General features: G+C 41.3%; 1 protein-coding gene across 2 annotated transcripts in view; it reads right to left on the reverse strand.

Annotated features, from left to right (window-relative positions):
* Positions 1 to 20,073, reverse strand: part of LIN54 (lin-54 DREAM MuvB core complex component) — a 549,733-nt gene that overhangs the window by 401,136 nt on the left and 128,524 nt on the right. Inside the window, exon 6 of one of the 2 annotated variants that reach the window (XM_053703369.1) lies at positions 15,460 to 15,609. The exons of the other annotated variant lie outside the window; for it this stretch is intronic. Within the exon in view, the coding sequence (XP_053559344.1) occupies positions 15,460 to 15,609 (150 nt within the window). The remainder of the gene's footprint in view (positions 1 to 15,459; positions 15,610 to 20,073) is intronic. 2 annotated transcript variants of the gene reach the window in all.

Genomic DNA, 20,073 nt, shown 5'->3' on the forward strand with positions numbered 1-20,073 from the left:
TCTGGAAGACTTATATTTCTTGGTGTTCTTCACATAAATTCTCTTGGCATTCTTTTAGAATTCCTAGAATTTTAGAATTTCTTCAAGATGGTTTGGATAAGGGTTTGTCTGCAAGTTCCTTGAATGAACAAATCTCTGCTCTTTCGGTTCTTTTTCACAGAAAGATTGCTAATCATCCTGATATTCATTGTTTTGTACAGGCTTTGGTTCAAATCAAGCCTGTCATTAAGTCAATTTCTCCTCCTTGGAGTCTCAATTTGGTTCTGAGGGCTTTACAGGCTCCTCCGTTTGAACCTATATATTCTCTGGATATTAAATTACTTTCCTGGAAAGTTGTGTTCCTTTTGGCCATCTCTTCTGCTAGAAGAGTTTCTGAATTATCTGCTCTTTCTTGTGAATCTCCTTTTCTGATTTTTCATCAGGATAAGGCGGTGTTGCGGACTTCATTTAAAATTTTACCTAAAGTTGTGAATTCTAACAACATTAGTAGAGAAATTGTTGTCCCTTCATTGTGTCCTAATCCTAAGAATTCTCTGGAGAAATCTTTACATTCTTTGGATGTAGTTAGAGCTTTGAAATATGTTGAAGCAACTAAAGATTTCAGGAAGACTTCTAGTCTATTTGTTATCTTTTCTGGTTCTAGGAAAGGTCAGAAGGCTTCTGCCAATTCTTTGGCATCTTGGTTAAAGTCTTTGATTCATCATGCTTATGTGGAATCGGGTATATCCCCGCCTCAAAGGATTACGGCTCATTCTAATAGGTCAGTTTCTACTTCCTGGGCTTTTAGGAATGAAGCTTCTGTTGATCAGATTTGCAAAGCAGCAACTTGGTCTTCTTTGCATACTTTTACTAAATGCTACCATTTTGATGTTTTCTCTTCTTCTGAAGCAGTTTTTGGTAGAAAAGTACTTCAGGCAGCTGTTTCAGTTTGATTCTTCTGCTTATAATTTCATTTTTTTTCATTATAAGATAAAAAAAAATTTGATTTGGGTTGTGGATTATTTTTTCAGCGGAATTGGCTGTCTTTATTTTATCCCTCCCTCTCTAGTGACTCCTGCGTGGAAGTTCCACATCTTGGGTATCTGCTATCCCATACGTTACTAGCTCATGGACTCTTGCTAATTACATGAAAGAAAACATAATTTATGTAAGAACTTACCTGATAAATTCATTTCTTTCATATTAGCAAGAGTCCATGAGGCCCACCCTTTTTTTGTGGTGGTTATGATTTTTTTGTATAAAGCACAATTATTCCAATTCTTTATTTTTTTGATGCTTTCACTCCTTTTTTTATCACCCCACTTCTTGGCTATTCGTTTCTTAAATACTAGCAAGAGTCCATGAGCTAGTGACGTATGGGATATACATTTCTACCAGGAGGGGCAAAGTTTCCCAAACCTCAAAATGACTATAAATACACCCCTCACCACACCCACAATTCAGTTTAACGAATAGCCAAGCAGTGGGGTGATAAGAAAGGAGTAGAAAGCATCAACAAAAGGAAATTTGGAAATAATTGTGCTTTATACAAAAAATCATAACCACCATAAAAAGGGTGGGCCTCATGGACTCTTGCCAATATGAAATAAATTAATTTATCAGGTAAGTTCTTACATAAATTATGTTTTCTTTCATGTAATTGGCAAGAGTCCATGAGCTAGTGACATATGGGATACCAATACCCAAGATGTGGAGTCTTCCACTCAAGAGTCACTAGAGAGGGAGGGAATAAAAAATAAAAACAGCCATATTCCGCTGAAAAAATTAATCCACAACCCAAAAAAAATAAGTTTATTTAATTTTTGAAAGAAAAAAAACTTAAATCAAAAGCAGAAGAATCAAACTGAAACAGCTGCCTGAAGAACTTTTCTACCAAAAACTGCTTCCGAAGAAGCAAATACATCAAAACGGTAGAATTTAGTAAATGTATGCAAAGAGGACCAAGTAGCCGCTTTGCAAATCTGATCAACTGAAGCTTCATTCTTAAAAGCCCACGAAGTAGAGACTGATCTAGTAGAATGAGCTGTAATTTTCTGAGGGGGGGCCTGACCCGACTCCAAATAACTTGATGAATCAAAAGTTTCAACCAAGAAGCCAAGGAAATAGCAGAAGCCTTCTGACCTTTCCTAGGACCAGAAAATAAAACAAATAGACTGGAAGTCTTCCTGAAATCTTTAGTAGCTTCCACATAATATTTCAAAGCTCTTACCACATCCAAAGAATGTAAGGATCTCTGCAAAGAATTCTTAGGATTAGGACATAAGGAAGGGACAACAATTTCTCTACTAATATTGTTAGAATTCACAACCTTAGGTAAAAATTGAAAAGAAGTCCGCAAAACTGCCTTATCCTGATGAAAAATCAGAAAAGGAGATTCACAAGAAAGAGCAGATAGCTCAGTAACTCTTCTAGCAGAAGAGATAGCCAAAAGGAACAACGCTTTCCAAGAAAGTAGTTTAATGTCCAAAGAATGCATAGGCTCAAACGGAGGAGCCTGTAAAACCTTCAGAACCAAATTAAGACTACAAAGAGGAGAAATTGATTTAATGACAGGCTTAATACGAACTAAAGCCTGTACAAAACAGTGAATATCAGGAAGTATAGCAATCTTTCTGTTAAATAAAACAGAAAGAGCAGAGATTTGACCTCTCAAGGAACTTGCAGACAAAACCTTATCCAAACCATCCTGAAGGAACTGTAAAATTCTAGGAATTCTAAAAGAATGCCAGGAGAATTTATGAGAAGAACACCATGAAATGTAATTCTTCCAAACTCTATAATAAATCTTTCTAGAGACAGATTTACAAGCTTGTAACATAGTAGAAAACTCTATGACTTAGAACTAAGCGTTCAATTTCCATACCTTCAAATTTAATGATTTGAGATCCTGATGGAAAAACGGACCTTGAGATAGTAGGTCCGGCCGTAACGGAAGTGGCCAAGGCGGGCAACTGGACATCCGAACCAGATCCGCATACCAAAACCTGTGTGGCCATGCTGGAGCCACCAGCAACACAAACGACTGTTCCATGATGATTTTGGAGATCACTCTTGGAAGGAGAACTAGAGGCGGGAAGATGTAAGCAGGATGATAACACTAAGGAAGTGTCAGAGCATCCACTGCGTCCGCCTGAACATCCCTGGACCTGGACAGGTATCTGGGAAGTTTCTTGTTTAGATGAGAAGCCATGATATCTATCTCTGGAAGACCCCACATCTGAACAATCTGAGAAAACACATCGGGATGGAGAGAACACTCCCCTGGATGTAATGTCTGGCGGCTGAGATAGTCCGCCTCCCAATTGTCTACACCTGGGATATGCACCACAGAGATTAGACAGGAGCAGGAATCCGCCCAAGCAAGTATCCGAGATACTTCTTTAATAGCTTGGGGACTGTGAGTCCCACCCTGATGATTGACATAAGCCACAGTTGTGATATTGTCTGTCTGAAAACAAATGAATGGTTCTCTCTTTAGCAGAGGCCAAAACTGAAGAGCCCTGAGAATTGCACAGAGTTCTAAAATATTTATTGGTAATCTCGCCTCTTGAGATTTCCAAACCCCTTGTGCTGTCAGAGATCCCCAAACAGCTCCCCAACCTGAAAGACTTGCATCTGTTGAGATTACAGTCCAGGTTGGCCGAACAAAAGAAGTCCCTTGAACCAAACGATGGTGATCTATCCACCATATCAGAGAGTGTCGTACATTGGGATTCAAGGATATTGATTGTGATATCTTTGTATAATCCCTGCACCATTGATTCAGCATGCAAAGGTGTAGAGGTCTCATGTGAAAACGAGCAAAGGGGATCGCGTCCGATGCTGCAGTCATGAGACCTAAAACTTCCATGCACATAGCCACTGAAGGGAATGACTGAAACTGAAGGTGCCAGCATGCTGCGACCAATTTTAAATGTCTCTTGTCTGTTAGAGACAGAGTCATGGACACTGAATCTATCTGGAAGCCTAAAAAGGTGACCAGTGTCTGAGGAATCAAGAAACCTTTTGGTAAATTGATCCTCCAACCATGTTTCCGAAGAAACAACACTAGTTGATTCGTGTGAGATTCCGCAGTATGTAAAGACTGAGCTAGTACCAAGATATCGTCCAAATAAGGAAACACCACAATACCCTGTTCTCTGATTACAGATAATAGGGCACCCAGAACCTTTGAAAAGATCCTTGGAGCTGTTGCTAGGCCAAATGGAAGAGCAACAAATTGGTAATGCTTGTCTAGAAAAGAGAATCTCAGAAACTGATAGTGTTCTGGATGAATCGGAATATGAAGGTATGCATCCTGCAAGTCAATTGTGGACATATAATGTCCTTGCTGAACAAAAGGCAGAATAGTCACCATCTTGAAAATTGGTACTCTTACATAACGATTCCAAATTTTCAGATCCAGAACTGGTCTGAATAAATTTTCTTTCTTTGGTACAATGAATAGGTTTGAATAAAACCCCAAACCTTGTTCCTGAGGAGGAACTGGCATGATTACCCCTGAAGACTCCAGGTCTGAAACACACTTCAGAAAAGCCTTAAATGTTTTACAGGGATGTGTGAGAGAAAAAATCTTCTCACAGGAGGTCTTACTTTGAATCCTATTCGATACCCTTGAGAGACAATGCTCTGAATCCAATGATTTTGGACAGATTTTATCCAAAAATCCTTGAAAAATCTTAATCTGCCCCCACCAGATGAGCTGGAATGAGGGCCGCATCATGCGGACTTAGGGGCAGACTTTGGTTTCCTAAATGGCTTGGATTTATTCCAACTTGAGGAAGGCTTCCAATTGGAAGCAGAATCCTTGGGAGGAGGATTGAGTTTTTGTTCCTTATTCTGACGAAAGGAACGAAAACGGTTAGAAGCCTTAGATTTACCCTTAGGTTTTTTATCCTGAGGCAGAAAAACTCCTATTCCTCCAGTGATAGTTGAAATAATAGAATCCAACTGAGAACCAAATAAATTATTACCTTGGAAAGAAAGAGATAGTAATCTAGATTTAGATGTCATATCAGCATTCCAAGATTTAAGCCACAAAGCTCTTCTAGCTAATACAGCTAAAGACATGGATCTAACATCAATTTTGATAATATCAAAAATGGCATCACAAATAAAATGATTAGCATGTTGCAGTAAGCGAGTAATGCTAGATATGTCAGGATCCAATTCTCGTTGCGCTAAATTCTCCAACCAAAAAGTTGAGGCAGCCGCAACATCAGCCAAAGAAATAGCAGGGCTGAGAAGATGACCTGAATATAAATAGGCCTTCCTTAGATAAGATTCAAGCTTCCTATCTAAAGGATCCTTAAAGGAAGTACTATCTTCCATAGGAATAGTGGTACGTTTAGCAAGAGTAGAAATAGCCCCATCAACTTTGGGGATTTTCTCCCAAAACTCTATAGATTTTGTTGGTAAAGGATACAATTTTTTAAACCTTGAAGAAGGAATAAAAGTAGTACCTGGCTTATTCCATTCCCTAGAAATCATATCAGAAATAGCCTCAGGAATAGGAAAAACCCCTGGGGAAACCACAGGAGGTTTAAAAACAGCATTTAAACGTTTATTAGACTGAACGTCAATAGGACTGGTTACCTCAATATCCAAAGTAATTAACACTTCTTTTAATAAAGAACGCATATACTCTATTTTAAATAAATAGTAGATTTGTCAGTGTCAATGTCTGAGGAAGGAACTTCTGAATTAGATAGATCCTCATCAGAAGAGGATAAATTATTATGTTGCTGGTCATTTGAAATTTCATCAGCTAAATGAGAAGTTTTAAAAGACCTTTTACGTTTATTAGAAGGTGGAAATGCAGACAAAGCCTTCAGAATAGAATCAGAAACAAATTCTTAAAAATTTACAGGTATATCATGTACATTAGAAGTTGAAGGAACTGCAACTGCAATGTACTATTACTGATAGAAACACTATCTGCATGTAAAAGTTTATCATGACAACTATTACAAATGACATTTGGTGGAATAATTTCTACACTTTTACAACAAATGCACTTAGCTTTGGTAGACCCTATGTCAGGCAGCAATGTTCCAGCAGAAACTTCTGAGACAGGATCAGATTGGGACATCTTGCTCAATGCAAGAGAAAAAAACAACATATAAAGCAAAATTATCTATTTCCTTATATGACAGTTTCAGGAATGGGAAAAAAATGCAAAAGCATAGGCCTCTGATAGAGAAAAAAGCAAGAGGCAAACATCAATGGGGTATTGAAATAATGAAAAAAATTTGGCGGCAAGTATGACGCACAACGTAACGTAAACTTTTTTGGCGCCAAAAATAACCGGAAATGACACACTTGCGTCACTAACGACGCCGCCATGTGAAAGGTCTCGGCGTCACGTATGACACCGGAAATGACAAAGTTGCGTCATAAACGTATTTTTTCCTTTGAAGATACGAAAGGAACATAAATTACTCTGCCGTCCTTTAGGTCTATTCTTCTTGTCTTGATGTAGAAAACATAATTTATGCTTACCTGATAAATTTATTTCTCTTGTAGTGTATCCAGTCCACGGATCATCCATTACTTGTGGGATATTCTCCTTCCCAACAGGAAGTTGCAAGAGGATCACCCACAGCAGAGCTGCTATATAGCTCCTCCCCTCACTGCCATATCCAGTCATTCGACCGAAACAAGACGAGAAAGGAGAAACCATAGGGTGCAGTGGTGACTGTAGTTTAATTAAAATTTAGACCTGCCTGAAAAGGACAGGGCGGGCCGTGGACTGGATACACTACAAGAGAAATAAATTTATCAGGTAAGCATAAATTATGTTTTCTCTTGTTAAGTGTATCCAGTCCACGGCCCGCCCTGTCCTTTTCAGGCAATACCAAAGCTAAAGTACACGGATGATGGGAGGGACAAGGCAGGAACTACTGCCTGTAGAACCTTTCTCCCAAAAACAGCCCCGAAGAAGCAAAAGTATCAAATTTGTAAAATTTGGAAAAAGTATGAAGGGAAGACCAAGTTGCAGCCTTGCAAATCAGTTCAACAGAGGCCTCATTTTTAAAGGCCCAGGTGGAAGCCACAGCTCTAGTAGAATGAGCTGTAATCCTTTCAGGAGGCTGCTGTCCAGCAGTCTCATAGGCTAAACGGATTATACTCCGAAGCCAAAAAGAAAGAGAGGTTGCCGAGGCCTTCTGACCTCTCCTCTGGCCAGAGTAAACAACAAACAGGTTAGATGTTTGGCGAAAATCTTTAGTAGCCTGTAAGTAAAACTTCAAGGCACGGACTACGTCTAGATTATGCAAAAGACGTTCCTTCTTTGAAGAAGGATTAGGACATAATGATGGAACAACAATCTCTTGATTAATATTCTTGTTAGAAACCACCTTAGGTAAAAACCCAGGTTTTGTACGCAGAACAACTTTATCTGAATGAAAGATCAGATAAGGAGAATCACAATGTAAGGCAGATAACTCCGAGACTCTTCGAGCCGAGGAAATAGCCATCAGAAAAAGAACTTTCCATGAAAGAAGTTTGATATCAATAGAATGAAGGGGTTCAAACGGAACCCCTTGAAGAACTTTAAGAACCAAGTTTAAGCTCCATGGAGGAGCAACAGGTTTAAACACAGGCTTAATTCTAACTAAAGCCTGACAAAATGCGTGAACGTCTGGAACTTCTGCCAGACGCTTGTGTAAAAGAATAGACAGAGCAGAAATCTGTCCCTTTAAAGAACTAGCTGATAATCCTTTGTCCAAACCCTCTTGGAGGAAGGACAATATCCTAGGAATCCTAACCCTACTCCATGAGTAATTCTTGGATTCACACCAATGAAAATATTTACGCCATATATTGTGGTAAATTTTCCTGGTGACAGGCTTTCGTGCCTGTATTAAGGTATCAATTACTGACTCGGAGAAGCCACGCTTTGATAGGATCAAGCATTCAATCTCCATGCCGTCAGTCTCAGAGAAAGTAGATTCGGATGATTGAAAGGACCTTGTATTAGAAGGTCTTGTCTCAGAGGCAGAGTCCATGGTGGAAAGGATGACATGTCCACTAGGTCTGCATACCAGGTCCTGCGTGGCCACGCAGGCGCTATCAATATCATTGATGCTCTTTCCCGTTTGATTTTGGCAATCAGACGAGGGAGCAGAGGAAACGGTGGAAACACATAAGCCAGGTTGAAGAACCAAGGCGCTGCTAGAGCATCTATCAGTGCTGCTTCTGGGTCCCTGGACCTGGATCCGTAACAAGGAAGCTTGGTGTTCTGGCGAGACGCCATGAGATCCAATTCTGGTTTGCCCCAACGGAGAACCAATTGAGCAAACACCTCCGGATGGAGTTCCCATTCCCCCGGATAAAAAGTCTGACGACTTAGAAAATCCGCCTCCCAGTTCTCTACACCTGAGATATGGATCGCTGACAGGTGGCAAGAGTGAGTCTCTGCCCAGCGAATTATCTTGGAAACTTCTGACATCGCTAGGGAACTCCTGGTTCCCCCTTGATGGTTGATGTAAGCCACAGTCGTGATGTTGTCCGACTGAAATCTGATGAACCTCAGTGTTGCTAGCTGAGGCCAAGCCAGAAGAGCATTGAATATTGCTCTTAACTCTAGAATATTTATTGGGAGGAGTTTCTCCTCCTGAGTCCATGAACCCTGAGCCTTCAGGGAGTTCCAGACTGCACCCCAACCTAGAAGGCTGGCATCTGTTGTTACAATTGTCCAATTTGGTCTGCGAAAGGTCATACCCTTGGACAGATGGGCCCGAGATAACCACCAGAGAAGAGAATCTCTGGTTTCCTGATCCAGATTTAGTAGAGGGGACAAATCTGTGTAATCCCCATTCCACTGACTGAGCATGCATAATTGCAGCGGTCTGAGATGCAGGCGCGCGAATGGCACTATGTCCATCGCCGCTACCATTAAGCCGATTACTTCCCTGCACTGAGCCACCGTGGGGCGCGGAATGGAGTGAAGAACAGGGCAAGCATTTAGAAGTTTTGATAACCTGGACTCAGTCAGGTAAATTTTCATTTCTACAGAATCTATTAGAGTCCCAAGGAAGGAAACCCTCGTGAGAGGAGATAGAGAACTCTTTTCTTCGTTCACTTTCCACCCATGCGACCTCAGGAATGCCAGAACTATCTCTGTATGAGATTTGGCAATTTGAAAGCTTGACGCCTGTATCAGGATATCGTCCAGGTAAGGAGCCACCGCTATGCCTCGCGGTCTTAGGACAGCCAGAAGTGAGTCCAGAACCTTTGTAAAAATTCTTGGGGCTGTAGCCAACCCGAATGGAAGAGCTACAAATTGGTAATGCCTGTCTAGAAAGGCAAACCTCAGGAAAGGATGATGATTCTTGTGAATCGGAATGTGAAGGTAGGCATCCTTTAAGTCCACTGTGGTCATGTACTGACCCTCTTGGATCATGGGTAAAATGGTTCGAATAGTTTCCATCTTGAATGACGGAACTCTGAGGAATTTGTTTAGGATCTTTAAATCCAAAATTGGTCTGAAGGTTCCCTCTTTTTTGGGAACCACAAACAGATTTGAATAAAACCCCTGTCCTTGTTCCGTCCGCGGAACTGGATGGATCACTCCCATTACAAGGAGATCTTGTATGCAGCTTAGGAATGCCTCTTTCTTTATCTGGTTTGCAGATAATCTTGAAAGGTGAAATCTCCCTTGTGGAGGAGAAGCTTTGAAGTCCAGAAGATATCCCTGAGATATGATCTCCAACGCCCAGGGATCCTGAACATCTCTTGCCCACGCCTGGGCGAAGAGAGAGAGTCTGCCCCCTACTAGATCCGTTGTCAGATAGGGGGCCGCTCCTTCATGCTGTCTTAGAGGCAGCAGCAGGCTTTCTGGCCTGCTTGCCCTTGTTCCAGGACTGGTTAGGTTTCCAGGCCTGCTTGGATTGAGCAAAAGTTCCCTCTTGTTTTGAAGCAGAGGAAGTTGATGCTGCACCTGCCTTGAAATTTCCAAAGGCACGAAAATTAGACTGTTTGACCTTTGATTTGGCCCTGTCCTGAGGAAGGGTATGACCTTTACCTCCAGTAATGTCAGCAATAATTTCTTTCAAACCAGGCCCGAATAAGGTCTGCCCCTTGAAAGGAATGTTGAGTAATTTAGACTTTGAAGTCACATCAGCTGACCAGGATTTGAGCCATAGCGCCCTACGCGCCTGGATGGCGAATCCGGAATTCTTAGCCGTTAGTTTAGTCAAATGAACAATGGCATCAGAAACAAATGAGTTAGCTAGCTTAAGAGTTCTAAGCTTGTCAACAATTTCAGTCAATGGAGCTGTATGGATGGCCTCTTCCAGGGCCTCAAACCATAATGCCGCCACAGCAGTGACGGGCGCAATTGCATGCAAGGGGCTGTAAAATAAAACCTTGTTGAATAAACATTTTCTTAAGGTAACCCTCTAATTTTTTATCCATTGGATCTGAGAAAGCACAACTGTCCTCAACCGGGATAGTGGTACGCTTTGCTAAAGTAGAAACTGCTCCCTCCACCTTAGGGACAGTCTGCCATAAGTCCCGTGTAGTGGCATCTATTGGAAACATTTTTCTAAATATAGGAGGTGGGGAAAAGGGCACACCGGGCCTATCCCACTCCTTACTAATAATTTCTGTAAGCCTTTTAGGTATTGGAAAAACATCAGTACTCACCGGCACTGCATAGTATTTATCCAGCCTACACAATTTCTCTGGCACTGCAATTGTGTCACAGTCATTCAGAGCAGCTAATACCTCCCCAAGCAATACACAGAGGTTCTCAAGCTTAAATTTAAAATTTGAAATCTCTGAATCAGGTCTCCCCGATTCAGAGACGTCACCCACAGACTGAAGCTCTCCGTCCTCAGGTTCTGCATATTGTGACGCAGTATCAGACATGGCTCTTACAGCATCTACGCGCTCTGTATTTCGTCTAACCCCAGAGCTATTGCGCTTGCCTCTCAATTCAGGCAATCTGGATAACACCTCTGACAGGGTATTATTCATGATTGCAGCCATGTCCTGCAAAGTAATCGCTATGGGCGTCCCTGATGTACTTGGCGCCATATTAGCGTGCGTCCCTTGAGCGGGAGGCGAAGGGTCCGACACGTGTGGAGAGTTAGTCGGCATAACTTCCCCCTCGACAGACCCCTCTGGTGACAATTCTTTTATAGATAAAGACTGATTCTTACTGTTTAAGGTGAAATCAATACATTTAGTACACTTTCTCCTATGGGGCTCCACCATGGCTTTTAAACATAATGAACAAGTATCCTCTGTTTCAGACATGTTTGTACAGACTAGCAATGAGACTAGCAAGCTTGGAAAACACTTTAAAGCAAGTTAACAAGCAATATAAAAAAACGTTACTGTGCCTTTAAGAGAAACAAATTTTGACAAAATTTGAAATAACAGTGAAAAAAGGCAGTTACACTAACAAAATTTTTACAGTGTATGTAACAAGTCAGCAGAGCATTGCACCCACTTGCAAATGGATGATTAACCCCTTAATAACAAAAACAGAATAATAAATGACAAAAACGTTTTTTAAACACAGTCACAACAACTGCCACAGTCTACTGTGATTGTTACCCTCCTCAAACACGACTTTGAAGCCTTTTGAGCCCTCCAGAGATGTCCTGTATCATGCAGAGGGAAGCTGAATGTCTCTGTTAGTATTTTTATCTGCACAGAAAAGCACTAAAATAGGCCCTTCCCACTCATATTGCAACAGTGGAAAGCCTGTTACTAGGCAAAAATCAAGCCAGCCATGTGGAAAAAAACTAGGCCCCAATAAATTTTGTCACCAAACATATATAAAAACGATTAACATGCCAGCAAATGTTTTATATTACACTTTTATAAGAGTATGTATCTCTGTTAATAAGCCTGATACCAGTCGCTATCACTACATTTAAGGCTTAACTTACATTAATCCGGTATCAGCAGCATTTTTCTAGCAAATTCCATGCCTAGAAATATGTTAACTGCACATACCTTATTGCAGGAAAACCTGCACGCCATTCCCCCTTCCGAAGTTACCTCACTCCTCAGAATATGTGAGAACGGCAGTGGATCTTAGTTACTTCTGCTAAGATCATAGAAATCACAGGCAGATTCTTCTTCTAATGCTGCCTGAGATGAAACAGTACACTCCGGTACCATTTAAAAATAACAAACTTTTGATTGAAGTTAAAAAACTAACTATAATACACCACTCTCCTCTTACTACGTCCATCTTTGTTGAGAGTTGCAAGAGAATGACTGGATATGGTAGTGAGGGGAGGAGCTATATAGCAGCTCTGCTGTGGGTGATCCTCTTGCAACTTCCTGTGGGGAAGGAGAATATCCCACAAGTAATGGATGATCCGTGGACTGGATACACTTAACAAGAGAAAAGAACATTTTCCACCCGTAATATCAGAAATTAAAATGAAACAGAAGCAAACACTGCTCAGACGATCCAAGTGCTGGTATAATCAGTAGCGTTTATTCATCCAGAATATAGGACATAGTTAGACAAAAAGAAGCACCTGACATGTTTCGCGCAGGCGTACCTGACGACTTCATACTGGTGAAGGATCTACTTTGCAACCGATCTAAGCATTTGGTGAGTGTGAGACTGCTCTACCTGGATAGAGAACTTTATTATACTTTAAAGATTATCGCTTTGCCTTGAACTGACTAACACGGAGTTGGGACACTTAAACCAAACAGTTTGGGACATTTTACTACATTTATCTGTCAACATTAAGACTTAAGAGTTATTTGGTCACCTGACCTCTCGCCCGGATATCGTATGGGACTTATTTGGATAATCTTTACATTATACATTACTCATATTTTCCGTTTTTTGGTCTAGCATTTGGACTGTTACTCAACTACTAATGAACTGTTCTATACATAGCCACATTTTCTCTCTAATATCAGAAATTATATTTGCCAGACCAGGTCCAAACAATGTCTTACCCTTGTAAGAAAGCGCCAGAAGCTTGGACTTAGATGTAACATCAGCTGACCAAGATTTCAGCCACAGCGCCAGAAATTTTGTCTCCCAGTATAATAACTTGCATGGAAGCATCAGAAATAAAGGAATTGGCTAGTCTGAGAGCCTTAATCCTGTCTTGGATCTTCTCCAAGGGAGTCTCTACCTGAAGTGAATCAAACAAGGCGTTGTACCAATATAATGCCGCACTTGACACAGGGGCGATACAAACTGCCAGTTGCCATTGAAGACCTTAATGAACATACATCTTCAAATAAGCCTCCAGCTTCTTGTCCATTGGATCCTTAAAAGAGCAGCTATCCTTTAAAGGAATAGTAGTTCTCTTAGCAAGAGTAGAAATGGCCCCTTCTACTTTAGGCACCAGTCGGCGACAGGAAACATCTTTTTAAAGACAGGAGATGGGGGGAAAAGGTATCCCTGGCTTCTCCCATTCATTCCTGTGCAATAATCTCTGTTGCACCGTCAGGAACAGGAAAAACTTCTGCAGAGGAAGGAACATTGAAGTATTTATTAAGTTTACTAGATTTCTTAGGGTTGACGACAGGTGTATCAGAGTCGTCCAAAGTAGCCAAAACCTCCTTTAATAATACACGGAGGTGTTCAAGCTTAAATCTTAAGGATACCACTTCAGCATCAGATGAAGGAATTATACTGTCACAATCTGAGATTTCACCCTCAGAGGCTACCGAAGTATCCTCCTCATCAGACTTATGAGGAAGGACAACCTGGGTAGCAGTGAGAACAGAAACCTTGTTATCTGAATCTATTTTTCCTCTTGCGTTTTCCCTTTAGCATAGGAAAAGCAGATAATGCCGCAGATACCGCAGAAGATACATGAGCAGCGATTTCTGCATGCAAATAAACTCCTCCAAGGCCCTGTGACACCATGGCGGCTTGAGACGTTTGAGGAGAAAGCTGTGACATTGCCTGAACAGCATCATCCTGAGAGACATTAGGCTCATGTAAAATAAAAATGTTGTCTTTACATTTCAAAGTCTTATTTAGACATGAGATACAAAATTGCATAGGCACTACAATCTGATTCTCAAGACAGAGCAGTCAATTGTCCATAGGAACATACTCTTGTTCCATGATCCCAAATGATTTAATCAACAATAAGCAAAAATAACAAATGAAATGTTAAAAGTGACCATGTACTGTCACTTTAAATCTCAAAATCAGTCAATGTAACGCTATTCTATCAAAACGAATTTTCACAAAAATAACAAAGCACCGCTACACCAACCTGCCCCTCCGGTGGAGAATTATAAATCAGTGCGCCATGAATCTTTCAAACGTAAGTCACAAGAGCAGCTGTCGCCTTACAGCTCCATCTGAGTATAGATCGACTGAGTGAAACTGCGCCACAAGATAAGCACAAGCTCAAGCCGACTGCAGATTCAAGCTGACACCGTCAGAGAAAAGAATCTAAACTCTACCGATCAAAAATATGTAAACAAAAATCAACATGCCACACAGAAATTATCATGTCTGCAGTGACTATTAGCTCTAACAAAACATACGGCAGTATTCATTGTATAATAAATTAAATGAAAATGTAAAGTAAAGACACATGAGCCACATGTTAACCCCTACATATCATAAACCCCTTGAGTCTCATTCACATACAAAGTGCCTGCACCCTAATCCTTCTACTAAGGATCAAGTCCCAAGAATTCTGCGGAGGACTTCCTTATTAACCCCTTCAGTGCCAGTCTCCCAAACCTAGAAGACAAACAGCACTTATCTGGCTAGCAGTGATATTCCCACTAGTAATTGATGACGTTGTGGACTCTCCATATGTTAGGAAAGAAAAATATGTTTGTGTGTGTGCGTGCAACTACTTACTTAGTAATCTAATAATGCCTAACCAGGTGTTTACTTCCTAAACGTAAACCTAACCTACAAGTCAGAAATTCATTACACAGGGCTTTAGTAAAAGTGGATGAACCAACAATACAAACATTTAGTTATCTTTTAAAGCATCTGCCCAACTCAGGCCCTGTGGACGGCAGATAGAGTGAAGTTCTTATTAGGGTATACCATGCTATTAATGTATTTTCTTATTATTTAATCAAAAGCAATAACCATTCCTCAGAATAGTGTCTATAGAATTTAATCTGCAAAGTAAGAGTATGGATGGAATGCTTAGAACAGACCATAATGCCAATTCTCATGGTTAAAAACATTTTAGAATTTAGAAGCATTATATGATTTTAACATTTCTTCTTCAGCTGCACTGATTATCTTTAATGCAAAAAACGAGCAGCATTGAAATATTGATACAAATAAACAATTCAGTATAAATGAAATAATTATGTGCATGTTGCTACGTATTTGGAATGTGCAACTGGAGGCAAGACCAGAAGGATGAAGGAGAAAATAAACACAGAAACAAACAATATTAATCTATTACATGCTCCATTTTAAGAGATATAAAATGGCTTAAACTTAAAATTCACTAACAAATTATCTACCTGTGCAGATGTGCTATTAGTGATGGCCTTGCCAGGGGAGGAGGGTGTTTGCACAGTCAGGAGCTGCTGCCCAAGGGCCACACTTATGGGAACACTTACTGTCTTCTGAGGAGAGTTATGAGGCTGCGAGCCAACAGATACCAGGGTCAGCTGAGAAATAATATGAAAACATTAGGAAAATGCCCCAACCAATAAAGTATTCAAGGTCTTAAAAAGGGACATAACAGTTGCAAAAAGAAAATGATAATTTACTGCCCCACTACTAGTCTATACCTTAATATTAAGCTTCTCAAATGGGTTTAAAACACATAGCAAAAGTAAGCTCCGAAGTGGCAAGGCATAGCTGGATCTAACACATACTTTAAGATTGGTGGCTATGCACATATGCTGCCCCTTAGTGACCAGCTCCAGACTAGTACTGCTTCTCAGCTCTAGAGAGGATTTCAACCCCTTTGTGGGAGTTTAAACATAGGTATAGAGAAACAACAGGGCAATAAGAAGGTTGTACATTTAGGTCCCTTTAACTAATCAGTATTTTATTACAGGAAAAAGAACACATGGAATATCTAGAATTTTACATGTCATTACCAAAAAACATTCTGGGAGCAGGTTTTCTTTACTCATTTACTATATAGAAACGGAAAGTGAATTTAATAAGAATAACAGAGCAATACTCTTCATATGTGGTTTATTATCCCTATTAACTAGCATACAATACTAGAAAACCAAATCCTCTCTGGTTTGGGACATTAGTTTAAGGCTTAAAGGGCCATTATAGTAAAAAAAATGTATGCTTACCTGAGAGAGATGCAAGGGGGAAGAGGTTCAAAAAAATTAAAGTAACCGGGAAGGGTTGTCAATTAACTGACAAGAAGGAAATTAATTGATCATCAGGTAAGCATACATTTTATTTTCTTTCTATTGGCAGTGAGACCACAAGAGCATTCTTAACCTATGGGAAACCAATACCCAAGCCGTGGAGTTCACGAATGTTCGGGAGGGAAAAGTAAAGAAGGCAGTCCTTATTACTAGGCACCACGGCTCTTAGAACCCTTCTCCCAAAGGAAGCCTCTGCTGAGGAAAAAACATTAAATTTATAGAACTTCCTGAAAGTGTGCAATGAAGACTTGCAGATTTGCTCAAATGAGCCTCATTCTTGAAGGCCCAAGTAGTAGACACCACACAAGTGGAATGAGCTGTGATTCTTGAAGGGGGCTCCTGACCCGCTTCCTTGTAAGCCATGCGAATCAGGAAGAATAAGGACGTTGATGAAAATACTTAGTAGCGTGAAGGTAGAACTTAGACGCTATGGCCACATCCAAATTGTGCAACAATCTCTCCATGGATGACGACGGATTGGGATGAAGTGAAGGAACCGATTGATGTTACGAGTATTAACCACCTTGGGAAGAAATCCTGGTCAAGTCCTCAACACAGTCTTATCCTGATGGATCACACATAAAAGCTGAAAGCTCTGACACTCTGCGAGCAGAGGAAATAGCTAACAAGAAAACCACCTTCTAAGTGAGTAACTTAATATCCACAGAAGGTTTTGAGACACCTCCTGCATCGCCAAAGAAGTCCATGTGCCTCCCTTATGGTTGATATAGGTCACAGTTGAAACGTCATCCGATTGGAATCGTACATAACAGGCGGAACTCAGCTGAGGCCACACTAAAAGAGCATTGTATATAGCCCTCAACTCTAGGATGTTGATCAGAAAGGGAAATTCCCGTCGGCGTCCAGGCAGAAGATCTGCGACAGATCTGAAAGATCTCCATTACATTGACTGTGCATACACAACTGAAGTGGTCTCAGATGAAAGCGAGCAAATGGTATAGCATCCAAAGCCGCCACCATTAGACCTACCACCTACATGCATTGTGCCACCAAAGGACATGCATTGGAATGAAGCAGGCAACACGCCTTCTGAAGCTTCGCCCTGCGCTGATCTGTGAGGTATGTTGATCAGAAAGGGAAATTCCCGTCGGCGTCCAGGCAGAAGATCTGCGACAGATCTGAAAGATCTCCATTACATTGTCTGTGCATACACAACTGAAGTGGTCTCAGATGAAAGCGAGCAAATGGTATAGCATCCAAAGCCGCCACCATTAGACCTACCACCTACATGCATTGTGCCACCAAAGGACATGCATTGGAATGAAGCAGGCAACACGCCTTCTGAAGCTTCGCCCTGCGCTGATCTGTGAGGTAAATGCACAGTGACAGAATCTATAATCGTTCCCAAAAAGTTTACCCTTGTTGTCGGGACAAGGGAACTCTTTTCCAGATTGACCTTCCAACCGTGCACCCTTAGACACTAGAGCAACTTCTGTGTGAGGTCCTGCGCCACTGGCAAATATAGAGCCTGGACCAGAATGTCATCCAGGTAGAGAGCTACTGCAATCCCCTGCAGACGGACCGCGGCCAGCATAGTTCCCAGCATCTTGGTGAACACTCGGGGTGCTGTAGCCAGTCCAAATGGAAGCGCAACAAACTGGTAGTGCTCATCTAAGAAGGCGAACCGTAGGAAACGCCTCTCAATACTGATAATCTGTATCTCATCTTATGTCACTCTCCCTCTTACCCATTCTAACTGCTGGTGATATATCCCCCAATCTTGGTCCCCTACAACTTCCTAAACTCACCCACCCATGTATGCCTTGCCTTCCACCTAAACCTTATCTAAGTTGCTCTTGTAACTAAAACAAACACCCCCTTCATTGTGCACTCTGGAACTCTTGCTCTTGTTTGTGTGCAACAAACTCAATTCTATCCATGACTTCTTCATATCCCACTCTCTCAACCTTCTGGCTCTCACAGAAACCTGGCTCTCTCCCTCAGACACAGCGTCACATGGGGGTCTACACTTCAGCATCAAGCTGAGCCCTGGAAACAGACAAGGAGGTGGGGTGTAGGTATTTTACATTCCTCTTGTAGCACCTTTCAACAAATACAACACATCTCTTCCCTTACATTTTCTTCCTTCGAAACCCACATGATTCGTTAATTCTCTCCTCTCTCTCTACATGTTGCTATTTTATATCGCCCTCTGGCTCCTCAAATCAATGTATTAATCATTTTGCATCCTGGTTATCTTATTACTTCTCATCAGACATCCCTGCCCTCATACTTGGGCATTTCAACCTCCCCTGTTGACAGCCCCTACTATGGTCTGTCACTATGGTCCGACTCTCCCACTCACAAAGATGTATGCTCCCTTGATCTGATTTTCAGCTATTGATGCACTCTCTCAGACTTCATAAATTCCCCCTTTCCTCTTACTGACAATCTCCTCACTTGTAATATCAAAGCACTTCCTACTGCCCTCCCTCCTTCTAGCCCTCACACCAAATTCAACAAGAGCAATAAGTCACTTGATCGAAACATTTTTTTAAACTCTCTCAAACCTCTGCTCTCTTCTATCTCCTCCTTTTTCCTGCCATGACCAATCTGTCACTATAATTCCACTGAGAGCGGTCCTTGACAATTTGGCACCTCCTACCATAGCCAAAAAGTCATGTACTCATCCTCAGCCCTGTCACACTCTTCTGACACGCTACCTACGTAGATTTTCCCACACTGCTGAGAGGCATTGGAGAAAATCCTGTTCGGCTAACTTCCTTTATTATAAGTTCATCTTAAACTCCTACTATTCTGCCCTTAACCTCTCCAAGGATAACTCTCTACTCGTATCTCTAACTCTTTCTTCAAACACAAAACGTCAGTTCTCCTCTATGAACACCCCACCTCCTATTTCCGCTTCTCTCTCATCTCAAGATTTTGACAACCACTTTACCAACAAAATAGACTGCATCAAAAAACATAATTTATGCTTACCTGATAAATGTATTTCTCTTGTAGTGTATCCAGTCCACAGATCATCCATTACTTATGGGATATTCTCCTTCCCAACAGGAAGTTGCAAGAGGATCACCCACAGCAGAGCTGCTATATAGCTCCGCCCCTCACTGCCATATCCAGTCATTCGACCGAAACAAGACGAGAAAGGAGAAACCATAGGGTGCAGTGGTGAATGTAGTTTAATTAAAATTTAGACCTGCCTTAAAAGGACAGGGCGGCCGTGGACTGGATACACTACAAGAGAAATAAATTTATCAGGTAAGCATAAATTATGTTTTCTCTTGTTAAGTGTATACAGTCCACGGATCATCCATTACTTGTGGGATACCAATACCAAAGCTAAAGTACACGGATGATGGGAGGGACAAGGCAGGATTAAACGGAAGGAACCACTGCCTGAAGAACCTTTCTCCCAAAAACATCCTCCGAAGAAGCAAGTGTGTCAAATTTGTAAAATTTTGAAAAGGTGTGAAGCGAAGACCAAGTCGCAGCCTTGCAAATCTGTTCAACAGAGGCCTCATTTTTAAAGGCCCAGGTGGAAGCCACAGCTCTAGTAGAATGAGCTGTAATCCTTTCAAGGGGCTGCTGTCCAGCAGTCTCATAGGCTAAGCGAATTATGCTCCGAAGCCAAAAGGAAAGAGAGGTTGCCGAAGCTTTTTGACCTCTCCTCTGTCCAGAGTAAACGACAAACAGGGAAGATGTTTGGCGAAAATCTTTAGTAGCTTGTAAGTAAAACTTCAAGGCATGGAC

The sequence above is a fragment of the Bombina bombina genome, chromosome 2 (assembly GCF_027579735.1).
Source record: "Bombina bombina isolate aBomBom1 chromosome 2, aBomBom1.pri, whole genome shotgun sequence".
In the NCBI taxonomy this organism is placed as follows: domain Eukaryota; kingdom Metazoa; phylum Chordata; class Amphibia; order Anura; family Bombinatoridae; genus Bombina; species Bombina bombina.